Source organism: Heliangelus exortis, chromosome 6 (assembly GCF_036169615.1).
Source record: "Heliangelus exortis chromosome 6, bHelExo1.hap1, whole genome shotgun sequence".
NCBI lineage: Eukaryota > Metazoa > Chordata > Aves > Apodiformes > Trochilidae > Heliangelus > Heliangelus exortis.
In genome coordinates this window covers 24,211,416-24,226,707 of record NC_092427.1, presented here as the reverse complement: position 1 = coordinate 24,226,707, position 15,292 = coordinate 24,211,416, and the positions used below count along the sequence as shown (strand labels likewise).

The window sequence follows — 15,292 nt, the reverse complement described above, 5'->3', positions numbered from 1 at the left end:
AAGAAAAAAGCTCAAGTGCTGTTGAAACCATTTGGGCAGTAAAAAAAAAAACAACTATATATGTAATAAGGACTACATTTAGTTCCGTAAATCAGTATTTTTATTACCTCCTGAAATATGACAAGATTTATATAGCAGCGATCCTTGCTTTCTGAGGAAATACTCCTGCCATCTGCTGGAAAGTTAGAGATTTTAGGCAGTAATTTTTTCAGTAGCATTTATTTTGCTGGGTTTTAGGTGATTTCTCACACTTGTCCTTTTGCAAAGATGTGCAGATAAATGTAATATAGTTCGAAGGCACTTAAGTCAGGTGGTCTGAGAACCAAAAGCACCTTTTTGTACGCTAAAAAGCTATTGAACATATTACCAGTGTAATTTGGCAGTGTTATGGTTCCAATTATTGTTGCTCCTAAATCATGCTGCCTTTATGTATGAAGAAGACATATATGGTGAAGATATAGCAAAGAAACTGCAGAGCACAGGATTGAATACCTTGAAACTACTCCCCATATTGATGCTTGTGATGCCCAGAGGCAACTTAGAGACATCTTCAGTCTGCTGGAGACAAACAGAAATAGAAAGGGAGGTGGTAGTTAGGAGCAGAGTTTAGCTGGAGTTGTAGGGACTGGGAAATATATTAACAAACAAACAAACATATAATGCAGATGCTAATCTCTATCTTTACATCACTTCATACTTTTTCCTGGATGGAATTCCAGCTTCTGACCATAATGAGGCTTCTGCACGTAAATTCTGTATTTATTTATTTATTTATTTATTTGCAAGGGTTAGAGGGTATATGATTCAAGTGGGCTCACTTAAGAACAAAAGTCATCACAGATGGCTACCAGTCAATCTTGGAGTGAGGAACAAGGGAGATGTTTTTATTCATATTTTTAATTTGTTTTTTTTTAAACAGTACCTCAGCCTGAGGTGAGGATTCAAGTCTGACCTTTTTCCTAGTAATATGTAAAAGCAGGCTTAGATCAGGTTAGAAAAGTCTTTTATTTTTTCTATGAAGGGTCCTGCGTAGTGAAGGCAGATGGGATGCTTCATCACTGTTATGCGGCTCTGTGCTGAGAAGGTTACAGCATTGGACCTCCCCAGGTGTAGGCTTGAGCCCAACTCACATCTGAGAAGGATTTTCATCTGTAAAACTTGGCAAGATGAGGCAAGATTTTTTTATTCAAGTGCTAACTCGGGCATAAGGTATGCACAGCATGCTTGCTCAAAATGAGAGAGTGCAGAAATGCTGAAAATTCCTGAGTATGCTCATGTGCCAAGTACAAGTGCCTAGCAATGGGGAGGGTGGGAAATGTCTTAGGTTTCTTTACTTGGATGTGCAATATTAGTGAATATTTTCTGAATACGACAAAGTTAATATAATTGCACTCCAGTTCTTTGCTCTGTGGCATGATGATGATACAAACAGCTCCTGCAGTATTTACAGTGGATTATAGCGTGTTACAGAATTCAGAAATTCAAGGAGGCAACTCATCAGAAACCTATTCCTAAAATGTTTTAACCCTAAGGGGGCTGGAACTAGATGATCTTTAAGGTCCCTTCCAACCCACACATTCTATGATTCTATGATCTCTAGTCTTCCACTCCAGACCAGGTGTTTCCCAACACCCCACCACTGCTTGCTCTCCAGCTGAGCTCCCACAGGTAGGTCCTGCAGCCACTGTTGAAAGGCAACACCATCTCAGCAGAACTGCCAGCTTTCACCAATGTGTAATTCAGGCATCATTCATACAGCATTCCTGGAGTGCATCTGGGATGCTTTGTTGCTTGTTGATAAAACAACAAGAATTCAGCTGCAGCAAGGACCCAATAAACAGTAATACATCAGTATCTCCTCAAGGGAATCTAAGGCTTGCGGAAGTTACTGTCTTCAGTTTCTAAGAGTATAAATTTTGTTTTCAAAGAGTGACGTTAGACTGCCAAGGAAAGGGCAACTGTTTCCCTATCAGTTTACATGGGTTATTCATTATTCATCATGCAGAATTAGAGCTTCACTGAAGGTCTTTGAGAGGAGTCTGGAGCAATAGACCATAGGAGCTGAGCAGATAAGATGCTGTTGATTATTTTCAAGCAAAATATAACTTAATCTAAGAAACAGTTTGATTTTTTTTTTTTTTTTTTTTTTTCTAAAGAGCATTGGAAAAGGAATTGAACATGGGCTTGACATCTGGAACTTGTACTTGATACAGAGCTTTTTGCTACTATCATTAAAAATATAATAATAATGTCATAATATGTTTGCTGCTGCAACCAAAAACTTTGTTAAACAGGTTGGTGATGGAGGAAGACTTGTTCCAGTGCCCAGTCTGAGTGAAGCTGATAAATACCAACCTTTAAGCCTTGTGATCAAGAAAAGAAAATGTTTACTATCAAAAACCTCTAAATTTGCTTCAACACCATTTACACTAAAAGACATTCTTCAAGGGGAGAAAGAGATTTCTGCAGGTAAGGTTTCTATCTTCCTTCAGAGTGGAAAAATGCATGTTACCTAGTAAATGTAGAACAGTAGACATGGTTTTAACTGTGTAGGTGGTATGATATCTCTTTAATATATCTGTAATAAAATTTGTCTTCCCTAGCCATGTAAGAAATAGTTTAAAAAACCAACCAACCAAAAAACCCCAAAACGAAACTAGTAGAACAGATTAAAAAAGGAACAAAAAACCAACCAACCAACCAACCAACCAACCAAAAAAAAACCAACCAAACAAAAAAAAAACAAACAAAAAACCCCCCCCAAAAACCAAAAAAACTTTCTGAAAAAAGTGTAAAAGGCCCCAAACAGTGAATTATAATTGCACTAAAAGGCCTTGGTATTTTCTAAACTAATATGAAATTAATTCATTTAAGCCTTGTGTTTTTTCACAAATCACAACAGATTCATGGTAGATGTATTGATGCTTGTTGATCAATTGCTACTTAAAATTTGTTTTTAATGGTCATCTTTCTCTGCGTACTCATATGTAAGACTGAACATTGTTCTCTTTTAGTAATGTCTGGTGTTAAACAGGGCTCTGCACATGCAGAAACATTTGACAAAAACTATCTGACTGAAGTGACCGGATTTCCATATGATTTTTTCCTCATTTTTAATCTTTCTGTGTGCTTAAACAGCTTAAATCTGTTTAAATTGCCTTTGCTATTCAATATAAGAAAGTTTTGAAGGGATTCTATGGGAATTAGAGTGCAAAAGTCAACTATACTGCCTGAATTTTCCCATACCTTCCTTTGGAAATTCTGTATAATTCGTATGTGTACCATATTTCCTCAAAGCAGTTGCATTGTTTCACTTCCTTTTGGAAAAAAGGTCTGTTTTAACGAAAGCATTGGTCACATCATTACCTGCACAATTGCTTTAATTAAAAACTCTACTTAGAAAAAACAATATGAGCAGAAGATAGAAATATCAGTTAACCCCTAAAAATGGTGATTCTAGGAGGCAAGCATAATGAAAACGATTGGAACCCCACTAATCCTAATAGTTTTACATACAGGAGAAGTCAGCTGTTTTTTCCAGAATTAAAAGAATTGAAAAAAATCTCATTTCAAAGGCTGAGCAAAAGGTTGCAAAATCTCATTAAAATGTGTCTCAAGGCCTTAATAGTCTTTTCTGTCATGTACAGAAGATACTGTCCTTGAATATAAGCAAAGAGCTTTGTAATTCAATTTCATTTTTTATGTGACAAATATAAGCATCTACAAGAGCATAGGGACACCCCTGCCAGAGAGTCACGGAAATCCCTCAGACTCTTACACGTTCTCTTTCCATCAGTCAGCAGCAGTAACACCAACAAGTGCATGCTCAGTGTAGCTCTGAATTTCACGTTGACATGGGTAATTACAGTAGGAGCAGTACTCTTCTTCTTTATATTCTCTTCTTTATATTTATTCTATTAAAATTATAGTAATTTAAGTGTCCTGTTCCAAATATGTACTGCTGTGTAGAAATGTGGTGTTCTGACTTTCCATCGTGCAATGTTTATCTTTTAATCAGGTGTCTCATCCTACCAGTTGCTCAACTATGAAGACAAATCGGATGTTTCGCTTAATGGTAGAAGAGGAAATCAGATAATGAATGATGTTGGTTTTGATGTAGATGGATCAGATTCTATTGCCTTTAAAGCTTCTTTTGGAATAGTGACCAAACATGAGGTTGAAGTACCAACTTTACTTAAAGAACTTACTACAAGGTTATATTATACATTTAATTTTCTTGTTCCACAATCATATTTCATACATTTAGGTCGATCCTTTGAAGTTATTAGGTTTTTGATTTTATCCAATCAATACCAGTCACTGTCTGATCACTTAAAATTTCTTAGTTGTAGGTCTAATGAGACTCAAGTTAGATCACTATGGCTCAACACAAGACCTCCTGTGTAACACAGACTGCAGAATTTTTCTGAATTAATTCTTGTTTGAATTAAAGGAGAAAAAATTCCAGAGAGGAGAAGTCCATCCAAGGTCCTATCTATGTTATTTCATACTACTGAAATTTTAAAATTTACTTCAAACGATTACTCAACTTTGAGTTTCAAAAAGAGGAATTGCTTGCTTTTGTCTGCTGAACTAGAGAGCTCTGTGTATCATTTCCAGTGTAGGTATTTTAAGGTTTTATGAGGTTATTGCTCAGCTTTTTTTTTTAGAAAATCAAAGTAGGTTTATCTACTGGAACTTTTCTTAGCCTTCTGTGGCTCTTCTCTGAATGCACTCTCCATTTTTCCAACATCCTTGTTGATCTGTGAACAATGAAACTGATCTTTGTGCTCCTCTAGTGCGGGCACAAATGAAAAACACAACTGGACATGATAGAATTAATTCTGGGTGTATTTATCCAGTTTATATTTCAAAGATCATCCCTTGGCCACAGTGTCATCTCAGTGAATCCCTGTGTTGCATTCCAGTGAATTATTCACTATGCATGATGTTACGTTTGGTTTCCTTGTAGTTATTTACAAAGTAGTTTTGTGTCTGTAACCTCTCTTGTTCTGTAACTACCTTTCCCCACTTTATTTGTAACCTCCAAACATTACCATTAGTGTTTGGGGGTGGAAATGGGGAGACAATTCTAGTCTCCTAATAAAAATATCGTTACAGGACTTTCTACAGTGCCTGCAGAAATTCTCCTACAAACACTCTCGTTTCATGATTGTTCTATAGCTGATACAGTTTCTTTTCAGTTTTAGTCAACACTTGTCAGTTCACCAGTTTTAATGCATTGATTGTATAACAGCTTGTATAGGCTTCTAACCAAAACATTCCATGATCATAAGCTTTATAGAAGCCCAAAGATAAAACACTACAGCTGTTGCTTTTACTGTTTTCCAAAAATTCTTTCTGACTCGCCTTAATTGTACGACTTTTATTAAAAACTGTATTACTTAGGGTGTGCTGACAATTCCTCTTGGTCACTAAGAATAGGGTCAAATAGAAGACCTGGAATTTTCCAGGATTTTCCACATATTCTGTCTAACATTTGTACCTTACTGGCTTTATTTGGATTTTTCGTGCTTCTGTTCCCAAATACTGAAAACCAATATTCAGTTTCCAGACACGTCCTCAGTCAGTTGTTTTACCCTTATGAGAGAGAAGTTATAATGATTTATTTACTGACATAAAGTTACTAATTCTATTAGCTGCTAATCTCTGTATTTCCTTCCTGCCTCCCTCTTGATTTTAGAAAAATAAACTTTGATCATTGTCTAGTCCATCAATCAAGAAAAAGTAGGATGGAAGTTTTGTGTGTGGTCATGGAAAGTATTAGAACTACAAGGCAGTGCTCCTTAACCGTCCATACTGGAATGCGTGGAGAGACAATGAGGGTAAGTATGTTTGACAAAGTTCTGTAACTTAAATCAACAAACATATTTTTTTTAAATAAATGTTATGGTTGTATCTATTTTTGCTGATGTAGGCTCAGAAAAAAATTAAGTAAATAGATTATATGTTACATTTTATAATCAAATTATTGCACCAAATCATAAAATGAAATAAAAACTGAATTAAAAGATGGTCTTTTGCTAGTATCACTTTTGTGACTGAAGAATGGGAAATGCATTGCTTTGGGTGAAGAATTGCAAAAATATGGATTTTACTTCTTACTTTTGAATCTCTAATAAATGTATAACCTAGATTTCATTATTATATTAATCTTCTGTAACACATTAAGGTTGTTATTATTTCATCTTTCTCCCTGTATTATATTATTTCTCTCTTTCTCTCTTTTCAGTATGTATGAATAATTGAACCTTCAAATCTTTTGATGGTAGCCCATTACTAGTCTTTATAAATAATTCACATAATTTTCAATGAGTGATACAAGTTGTTAATACCTCTGTAGCAAAATTTATTAAACAGTGAAGCTGTTCATACAAAATTTTTTACTTGTGAAATTAGATCTTCCTCGTGGAAGCATAGCTTTCAATGTATACAGTTAGGATATTGTGTAATTTGTGTATTTTTATTTTTCATTTAAATTTTAACCAATTTGATACTTTTCTAAATTACAGTTTCACATTATTGAAGATCAGAATTTTAAAGGGCGAGACAAAGTAATTGTTTTTCCTGCACATACGACTATTGCTTTTAGTGTTTTTGAACTTTATATTCATTTGGATGGTAATTTTGGTGAGTGATGTGCATGACTGTAATTACTGCAATTGTTTATAAGGATATGACTTTTAAAAACAGTTTTCTTGCTCTTGGTATATGTAAGCCCCAAGCCCATACAATGATATGCCTTAATATTATGCACATAAGCAGTCAGACTTTCTAAGGGAAACAATTCTTGAAAAGAATAGAAATAGTTAATAGAAAATTGTCTGTTGAGAAACATTGCTTGTAAGTTGAGTAGGATTTGTAATTTTTTGTAAAATCCCATAGTCACAAGGAACAAAAATTAATTTTCTTATATTTTTAGCCTGTGATGAACAGGCTTAGGCATGAAATAGGCAAGTAGAAAGACCCATGTAAAGTAGAAAGTGTGCAGAACTGCCAATCTAAGGTAACATTTTTTCCTGTTGGAACTTTAATTTCAGTCTGATACATCACTACCACAAATGGATATCTGAAGATATTTAGGAAGAAATAATCACAGTTACTAAAATTAATAAAAAATTTGTATGACTCTTGTAAATTTATCTCCTTTGGGAGAAAGACAGCACTTGCAATAATTAAATTGTAGCCTATACCATCATCAATGTTACTAGCATTGTTTGTAATAAACCAGAAAGTCAGTTGACCCTAGTACTTGATATCAAATGCAAAACTCTCCCCCAGTTAGCGTAATTTTAAATAAAGTTTTAGCCAACAGATTCACGTGTACTTAAATACAAGAACCTCTCTGATCAATCAACTGTTCCAGGAATTTGAGTCTGTGTAACATTGTGGCTACTGTAGACAGCAAGATAAAAGACCTGGTTAGGGAAGTAATCTGTCCCTGCAGATCTGTACAGGACTGTGTTTTAGAAGCTGCAAACCGGGCCACACCCTTTGGCATACACATTATTAAACTTCCATGGCAGGAACTCAGTACTATATAACACCTGTTTTGACTGACCTGTGAAATACCTTTATCCTGCTTTATAAGCTTTAGATGCACTCCAAACCAAGCATAAGTATGGGCTTAAAAGCTAAAGAAACAATACAGTATGGTAGTTCTTTATATTCAGTTCCCTAAGGCTCAACATTAGTTACCATTTTGGAAGTTGTTTCGTTTTATTGCACAATGGCAGATACATGTACAATGTTAATTGCTACACTCATTATCAATGAAATATCAGTTAATCTGGTATTTGTGTAATTAAGGAGAATTCTTAATTGGGAAAGTTTAAAATGTTGGGTTTTTTTCAGTTCTTGGAACTGATTGTCCCTATATTACACTTTAAAGGTTTTTTTTCAAGTTATGGATAGAAACTTTGGTGATAATTCTTATTATTAAAAGTGGTCAATTTAGTGTTGAAGAGATGACTACAGAGCTCACAGTGTTGCTTATTGTTTTCCATTTTTAGATCATAGAAATGTTTCTCCTTCAGAAGTGGGACTTCCATTTATATGATATTGGCTTAGTCCCTCAACATGACCACTAATCGTGTAAAAACTAAAACAAACTGATGTATGTTGAAAGCCACCAACATTTTAAAATTCAAAAAAAGCTGAATTTAATCACTGTTAGCTTCAAAGATTAGAAGGCATATTAAACTCTATTGTGCAATTATTGCTTTTATATTTTGTTTCTTTCTGAAACCTTGTTTTTAATTTTTAAAGAACTTTGTGTGACTCCAATTTCAAAAGGAGGATTTGAAAAAGAGAAGTCTGGATCATCTTCACTGACCAAATTAAGGAGGTTAAAGAATAATCTGTTTCATCAAAGTATGGCTTTTGATATTTATATCCAAATGTCCTAGTTAATGCATGAAGAGTGAATTTTTGTTTCTTTGTGTGAAAGATGAATGGTTAAAGAAAAAAATTTTGGAAGAAAATGAGCCTTTTTTTGTAAATGTTAGGAAAAAAAGCGAGTTTACATTTTTTAGATAATAGAACTAGAAAGGCAAAAATAAAAATGGTTAAACTGGAAAGTACACAGCTCTGATCTGATTTGGCAAAAATTTTATAAAAGTTTGGTTCATATTATATTTTAGCTGCATTTCTAAAGGCAGCATTATGTACATAGGTCGTATAGAAAAAAAAAAATCTGGCTTTTGTAATTGTATTATAGAGGCAAAGAAAAATTTGCATCTCACGTGGGAAGTAATCTACAACATGGCATGTTTAGAATGCCTTAATGAATCAGTTGTTATTTCCACGGGTAGATAGATTGTTTGTAAACAGTTCATGATGTCATGACAAATTGTTGCTACTTTTTTTGGTGCATTCTTTTTCAGATAAAAGAGTAGTGGAAACCATTGCAAGCTCTGATCCTTACTTGGAGGACCTTTTTACAGATTATTATGAAAAAGCTGCAAGCATGACTGATATCTCTACGAGTTATCTCAGAGAAGGATCTCATATCCGAATTAATTTACTTAATAACAACATCCCCAAGGGTCCCTGTGTCCTCTGTGGAATGGGAAGTGCTAAAAGGGAGACCGTCTATGGATGCTTAGAGTGTTCTTTCAATGGACAAAAGTATGTGCGACTGCACGCTGTGCCCTGTTTTGACCTCTGGCATAAGAGAGTAAAGTAACTCAGCTAGGTAAGTGTGCATTGTCACAGACAAAAACATAACCGTGCCACAAACTTTTCAGAATTAGTAGATGTGACTCAAATTGTCAAAAAGCAATAGAGTGAAAGTGCAAAATATTTTATAACACTTCAATTTGATTCACAATGACCTTTTCCTTGTAAATGCCTTCTTTCATACCCTGACATTGCTTTTTTCTTTCTAGCAACTTCTCCTTTCATTGCCATGGTAATTAAAAATATACTTTTAAATTGTATTTTCGTAATGTCAGAATATATGCTAGAACTTAGTTTGTTTACACAAACCTGTTGCTAAACCCCAAATTGTTGCCTTTAGCTACGCTGGTAAATGATAGTAAAATGAGAATATTTGTTAATAATTTAGTGTTCTCATGAATGTTTAATTGTAAAGTATCAGATTAAAAAACAAGCTAAAACTAGTGCGGTCTAATGTTTTATTTACAAAAGGGAACAACCAAAGCTAGGGAAAGGTGCTTCATATTAGGATGCCATGACCTCATGTCAACAGTTTGTGTAGATTACTATAAAGTACCAGTGAGTCCCCCTTTTTTCTTTGCATTTTAGGTCACATTTGCTCGACTTCCTTTTTTGTGTTTTGAAAAAATTGCTTAGCAGAAAATGTTTTGAAAATTTAGGAAAATAACAGAACTACATCCTTCCAACAAGAATTTAGGGGTGCAGGTCTTTTAACTGGGAAATCTCAGCCACAGAAAATTAAGCCTGTGCTGTTGAGAGCATAACCACCAGAAGGGACTATAGGACTGTGTCCAGTACTAAGACTGGGAGTGTTCTTGGTTGGCATACTATTGTTGAAGCTCTTCCCATTCTATCTTAAACTGGAAAAACTATTTTTAAATGCTTTTCTACCTTTGAGCATTAATGTAAGAATAAGCCAGCTATGGAAGCTTTTTTACTTGTGCTGCTACTTTAACTGTGTACATCTGATTATCACACGATGAAATGAATGCAGCCATTGCACTTCACGTGAGTAAAATATGTTGCCCAAGTATTATGATGACACCTGCAGAAGCAGAACAGTTAACTAGCCTGAAGTACTGAGTATTAACTATTGGTGCTACTTTGCATTTTTCCAAAGTGATGGAAAACAGAATGATGCCCAAATAACTACTTATGTTTTATAGAGTATCTCCCATAATCTTCCACCTATTCCAAGTAAATTATAGCGTAGATTTTTTACTTGGTGTTGCTGAATAAACTGACTAACAATAATTTTACTAAGTCAAAGTTTAAAAACTCACTTAAAGTACTTTTTTCATGAACAGCAGATTATTCACAATAACACTGCATCAAAGTTGTAATTTTAAGTTGTTTTAAAGACATTTGAGGTTTTATCTTAACATTCCATAGACAGGGTTCACTTATTTTAAGGCCTTTTGGAGTTAAATTTGCAGCAAATTAGAATTCCTCAAGAACCTGCTGAGTGGTAACCGAGTTGCCTTCCTGGGATTCTGTTTTCCCCTTTTATCTTACAGAGGATTGAGAAGTATTCATTAGATATGTTCTTACTATGTCAACAGGTGCTGGAACCATTTGTTTGTGCTTGACAAGACAGAAAGAATTACTTTCATCAGTATTTTACAAAATGAAAAAGACTACTGAGCAATATGGCAGACTAGGACAAGATGCAGAAACCACTAATAATAGATCATGATGTTTTCCAATTTTATTTCTTTTTTTTAAAATATTAACACATTTATTAGTTGAATGTTGAAAGAAATTTTTTTTACAGTCACCTTAAGAGATATAAAAAAGATGCCACTATAAAAAAAAATACAAAAATACCGTGACAAAGTATTATTATTATTATTTAAAATTCAATGTCTAGAAAACAGCCAAAGATTTTTGAAGTACTCAGAGTTCATCATGCTGGTAGACATTATACTCCTTTGCTGATATGAAACCATCTCCATCATGGTCATTCTTCTTAAATATATCAGCTAAGATTTCATCGTGGACTGAAGGATGACGTTTTTTGCCATCTCTTGCAAATTCTTCTTTCAAATACTGGCTTATCTAGAAGAAAAGAAAAGAAATCCCAACCATTGTGGCCTTTATGCCAGTACTCAACATCTATCTTCAAGGATACTTGGGGTATATATTTAAGTTGATGTGACTCCAGTGCAGCCACATCTGAGGTTTGTTTCCCAGCAAGTCTGAGACAGACAAACATAGTAATAAAAGTAAATTTCAACATTGCAGAGTGTAGTTTATGTGATGAACTGCAGCAGAGGCAGCTCATATAAAGATATAACATCAATGCAACTATACATATAGTTTTATAAATTATTTATTCCAAGTTAGTTACATCATATTACCTCAAGTGTAGACAGTTTTTTGTCGTTGTCCTTGTCTATTTGATTAAATGCTTCGACACTGCGAGGTCCCTTATTTACAGCATAAAGTTCAATCTCAAAGATCAGTGTTGCATTGGGTGGAATCTTGCCCTGTGCTATGAATAAAAGGAAAAAAAAAATGCACTTAAGAAATGAGACACTGGTCAGAGATCACATGTATGATAAATTAACATGTAAAGAATCTTATCTTTTTGAGACAAAAGACCATGTTTATATAAAGTTAAACTCTGAATTTAAATATACAGATAGAGGATTGTTCAAATTGTGTTATGTAAGCGATTTTGAGACAGATTTGCAAAAAATACACTGAAGCAAAATTTTTATTGACGTAATTATTCCTTTGTCTGATATCTGATGTAAAAACACCACTGCCTATAAACACAGGTCACTGTATCAAGCATGTGGCTTAAAAAGGGGAACTGAAGAGGGATAGTAACAAACTAACAAGGTTTAGAAGCCAAAAAAGCATCAAGAAATCATGCAGTGTAAAATGTAAATGTAAACATGCAAGTTACTTCTATTCATAGCCAGTGAGCGTCATGACATGGTAACCTTAGAATGTTGACAGAACATAACTTTAAAAAAAAGGTAAGGATCTACCTTGTTTAGAAAGAGAAGGTAACAAAATTGTAACTCACACTACTCATCTAAAACATTCAAAGTAAAATGGCAGGTTTCAGAGTTCAAAAGATTTTAATCTTACTAGCTTTAAAAATGTAGAACTTTTAAATATATTGTTTATATAGTACTTCTTAAAGAGAGATAAAATACAAGAATTCAGTGCCAGTAGTTAACAAATGTACATACCAAAAAAGGAAAGGGAAAGATATGTAAAGATTTAGAAAGCCATGCATCTTTTCTAATTCAAGATTAGGCAGGCATCTTCCCCAGTATGCAGGAATATGTTGAGACAGAGGACAGGTGTGCTGCAAGAAAATTCTTTCTTGAAGTGCTACCTAGAACAAACAGTTGACACTAGTATTAAAGAACATACTTCTGTCTGTGTCTGTTTATCTCTTCGCTTTTGTGAGAATTATTCAGTATTATGCAAAGATTTTTTTCCTAATAAACTTGAATGACTACAATGGAATCATATGAAAGACAAAACTGGTGCATGGCATTTGGACACAATATTACTACCAAAGAATTATCACAGAGAAGCTACCTTTTTACAAAAACTACTACATACAAGTCAGAGCTGAATTTGTCTGCAGCTAAGAGTACTGCTACATAAAACTCTGACAGGAACATTTTTTTTTAAAATTAGTCTATACATGTAAGCATCATAAGTACATATCAGATTCCCTGCATTGTATTGTTGCAAATATTATGTAATATGCTGGTATAAGCCTTTAACTATACAGGATATAAGCAGTATTTTAAAAAGATTATTTATACTTAGATTAATTTTGTGGCATGCACTGGATTACATTGTATTTTGCTCAGAAGATGCAGAATGTCTTTAATAGGCTTAGCAGGTATGAGTCAAACAATAGAAACTAAACATTAATAAAATAATAAAATATGATAGAATAAATGCTGATATGACTCATGAAGATTTTCCTGTTGCTGTCATTTTTACACATTATACCAATACTTGGAAAAACACATTGGGTGTCATGTACTGGATAGGAATGAGCAGGATTAGGCTGCACAGCTGCTGCCATCACCTTCAGTAATAGTGGAACTCCAGTCATTTATATTGTTTTATGTTTGAAAGGGTAAAACAGAAGAAAGACAAAGTCTAGTATTAAAACTGCTTTTTTACCGTATCCTTGCTGTCCGTATGCTAATGATGGAGGAATGATCACTTTCCGTTTTTCTCCGGGACACATATTCATCATAGCAATATCTAACCCTTTTATGACTTGTCCAACACCCAGAACAAACCATTTTGGATGGCCTTCATTTTGTGTACGACTATTAAAAAGAATTGTAAGTAACAGTGAATTTCAGTTTTTGGTTTTGTTTTTTTCTTTTTCTTCATATATAAATATAACTTTAAATTAGCAGTCAGTAAAAACATACATTAGATTATTAGAGCACAATAGTGTTTAGAATGCAAGACTGTGAAGTATTAACACTGTTTTTCTGCTATATTTATAATTAAGGTCAAATCTTGAGTTGTATAACAGTCAACCTTCTGTTGAAATAAAAAAATCAAGTAAAACCCATTACTTATTACAAAAACATACAATCTTCCTAATTCACACTGCATGCCCGAAACAAGATGCCACTGCAAGAGTCTGTGAGGAGTATTAGGAGCAATTTACTGCTAGGTAGAAAATAGGTCTTCAGCATTTGCACAGGTGTGCTTGGGCAACCTGGCAATTTTGGCTACAGTACTGTGTGCTCACCCACTGCCCTGCTCAGTTCAAATATTCACTGTTAGAGCCAGCTTATGGTTGTATGAGGTGTCTCCAGTGTGGGACCTACACTGAACAGTGACTGAGCAGCATGTAGCTCAGAAGTCAGAGGGCAATACTGTATGTGCCAAAATCCGTCACTTCAACAGGAAAAAAATGCAAGTAAAACAGTACTGTTAAATCCAAAATAATCCTACAATGATTAAAAAAAGAAAAAAACAAACACACAAAAAAGTTGAGCTTTTGCACAACTTTCTGTGCAAAGCAAGCAAAATGACGCTGAAACACCCTGAAGGTATGGATGGGACAAAGGAAAAAAGCTGAAGCTAAAATGCTAATACTGGGGCAAAAAGGAAGGCAGCACAAATCGAGGAGGGAAGCAGCAATAGGGAAGAGGCTTAACGACTGCAAACAACTACAACTAACATAATGTGGCTGCCCTGCACAATGCCAACTATGAAGGACTGACCGCAAGTTTCTGTCTAGAATAGTCTGCGTCGCTACCGCGAGCTTCTCCTCCCAACCCGAGGTTTTCTGTGCACATTACAGCACAGAACATGGCAGATGATAACACAGTGGGTTTATTTTTCATCGTTCCAAAAGCGTTCTCCATGTGAGGTGTAGGCTACAGGCGCTCCTCGACCCTCTCAGCCGGTCGCCTTTGCTGGTGACAGCCGCCAGCCTCAAGCATGGCTTTAGTTTCCAGTTTACCTCAGCACCGGTCGCTCTTGACCCTAGGTAAAATCCTGTGACCGCTCGACTGGGAAAAGCAGTGGATGAGATAGGGGAAATTACTAATCCTAACATGCTTAGCGTGGCCCCCGAGCTGTGCCCGCGCTGGGAGAGCAGTGGGTCCCGCTTATCCACAGGGCCTGCCGTGCCCCTCAGCCGGGTAAGCGGGACCCACTGCTCCAGGGGACGGGCAGCCTATGCCACGTACACGGCCGGACTGGGGCATGCCTTCCCTTCCACCCTACACGGTGCACTGTGGGCCCACCTGCAGTAAAACTTGGATCCGTCGCTGGCCAGAAACCCGTCGTAGTGCGCATTCAGCAGATCCCCCTTCTTGCTTTTCGGGCTGCAGACCTCGGGGAGGTGCAGCACCTCTATTTTAACCTCCCCCTCCGCCGCCGTGCCGCCTTCGGCCCCTGCTGGGGCCGCCAGCAGGGCCAGCGGCAGGAGGAGCAAGGTCAGCCCGCGGCCCATGTCGCTTCGAGGCGGCCGCCGGCGTGGCACTGTCCCCGTTGGTTCGAGGGGCGGGGGCTGAGCCTGCGCTACGGTTCCTTCTCAGCCTCCCTGGGCCGGCTCGGCCCGGGCAGCCGCGGG

General features: G+C 35.9%; 2 protein-coding genes across 2 annotated transcripts; one reads left to right on the top strand and one right to left on the bottom strand.

The window, feature by feature from the left end:
- The first annotated feature begins 967 nt into the window (after window positions 1-967).
- PJVK (pejvakin) lies at window positions 968-9,644 on the top strand. The gene is made up of 6 exons (XM_071747230.1): window positions 968-2,469; window positions 4,019-4,214; window positions 5,705-5,846; window positions 6,534-6,651; window positions 8,290-8,394; window positions 8,907-9,644. The coding sequence occupies exons 1-6, from the start codon at window positions 2,259-2,261 to the stop codon at window positions 9,206-9,208; spliced, it is 1,074 nt and encodes a 357-aa protein (XP_071603331.1). The 5' UTR covers window positions 968-2,258; the 3' UTR covers window positions 9,209-9,644.
- A 1,243-nt stretch (window positions 9,645-10,887) lies between these two features.
- Window positions 10,888-15,288, bottom strand: FKBP7 (FKBP prolyl isomerase 7). Its single transcript, XM_071747235.1, has 4 exons — window positions 14,964-15,288; window positions 13,369-13,520; window positions 11,562-11,695; window positions 10,888-11,259 (listed from the first exon to the last, which is right to left on the bottom strand). Exons 1-4 carry the CDS (start codon window positions 15,170-15,172, stop codon window positions 11,098-11,100), a joined length of 657 nt encoding a protein of 218 aa, XP_071603336.1. The 5' UTR covers window positions 15,173-15,288; the 3' UTR covers window positions 10,888-11,097.
- Between the last annotated feature and the right edge of the window lie 4 nt (window positions 15,289-15,292).

Coding starts and splice junctions, on each gene's coding strand:
- PJVK (XM_071747230.1), top strand. CDS start 2,259: ATGTTTGCTGCTGCAACCAAAAACTTTGTTAAACAGGTTGGTGATGGA. Junction 5,847..6,533: donor TGCGTGGAGAGACAATGAGG/GTAAGTATGTTT, acceptor TCTAAATTACAG/TTTCACATTATTGAAGATCA. Junction 8,395..8,906: donor GAATAATCTGTTTCATCAAA/GTATGGCTTTTG, acceptor ATTCTTTTTCAG/ATAAAAGAGTAGTGGAAACC.
- FKBP7 (XM_071747235.1), bottom strand. CDS start 15,172: ATGGGCCGCGGGCTGACCTTGCTCCTCCTGCCGCTGGCCCTGCTGGCG. Junction 13,521..14,963: donor GGATCCAAGTTTTACTGCAG/GTGGGCCCACAG, acceptor TCTTTTTAATAG/TCGTACACAAAATGAAGGCC. Junction 11,696..13,368: donor ATACGGACAGCAAGGATACG/GTAAAAAAGCAG, acceptor TTTTATTCATAG/CACAGGGCAAGATTCCACCC.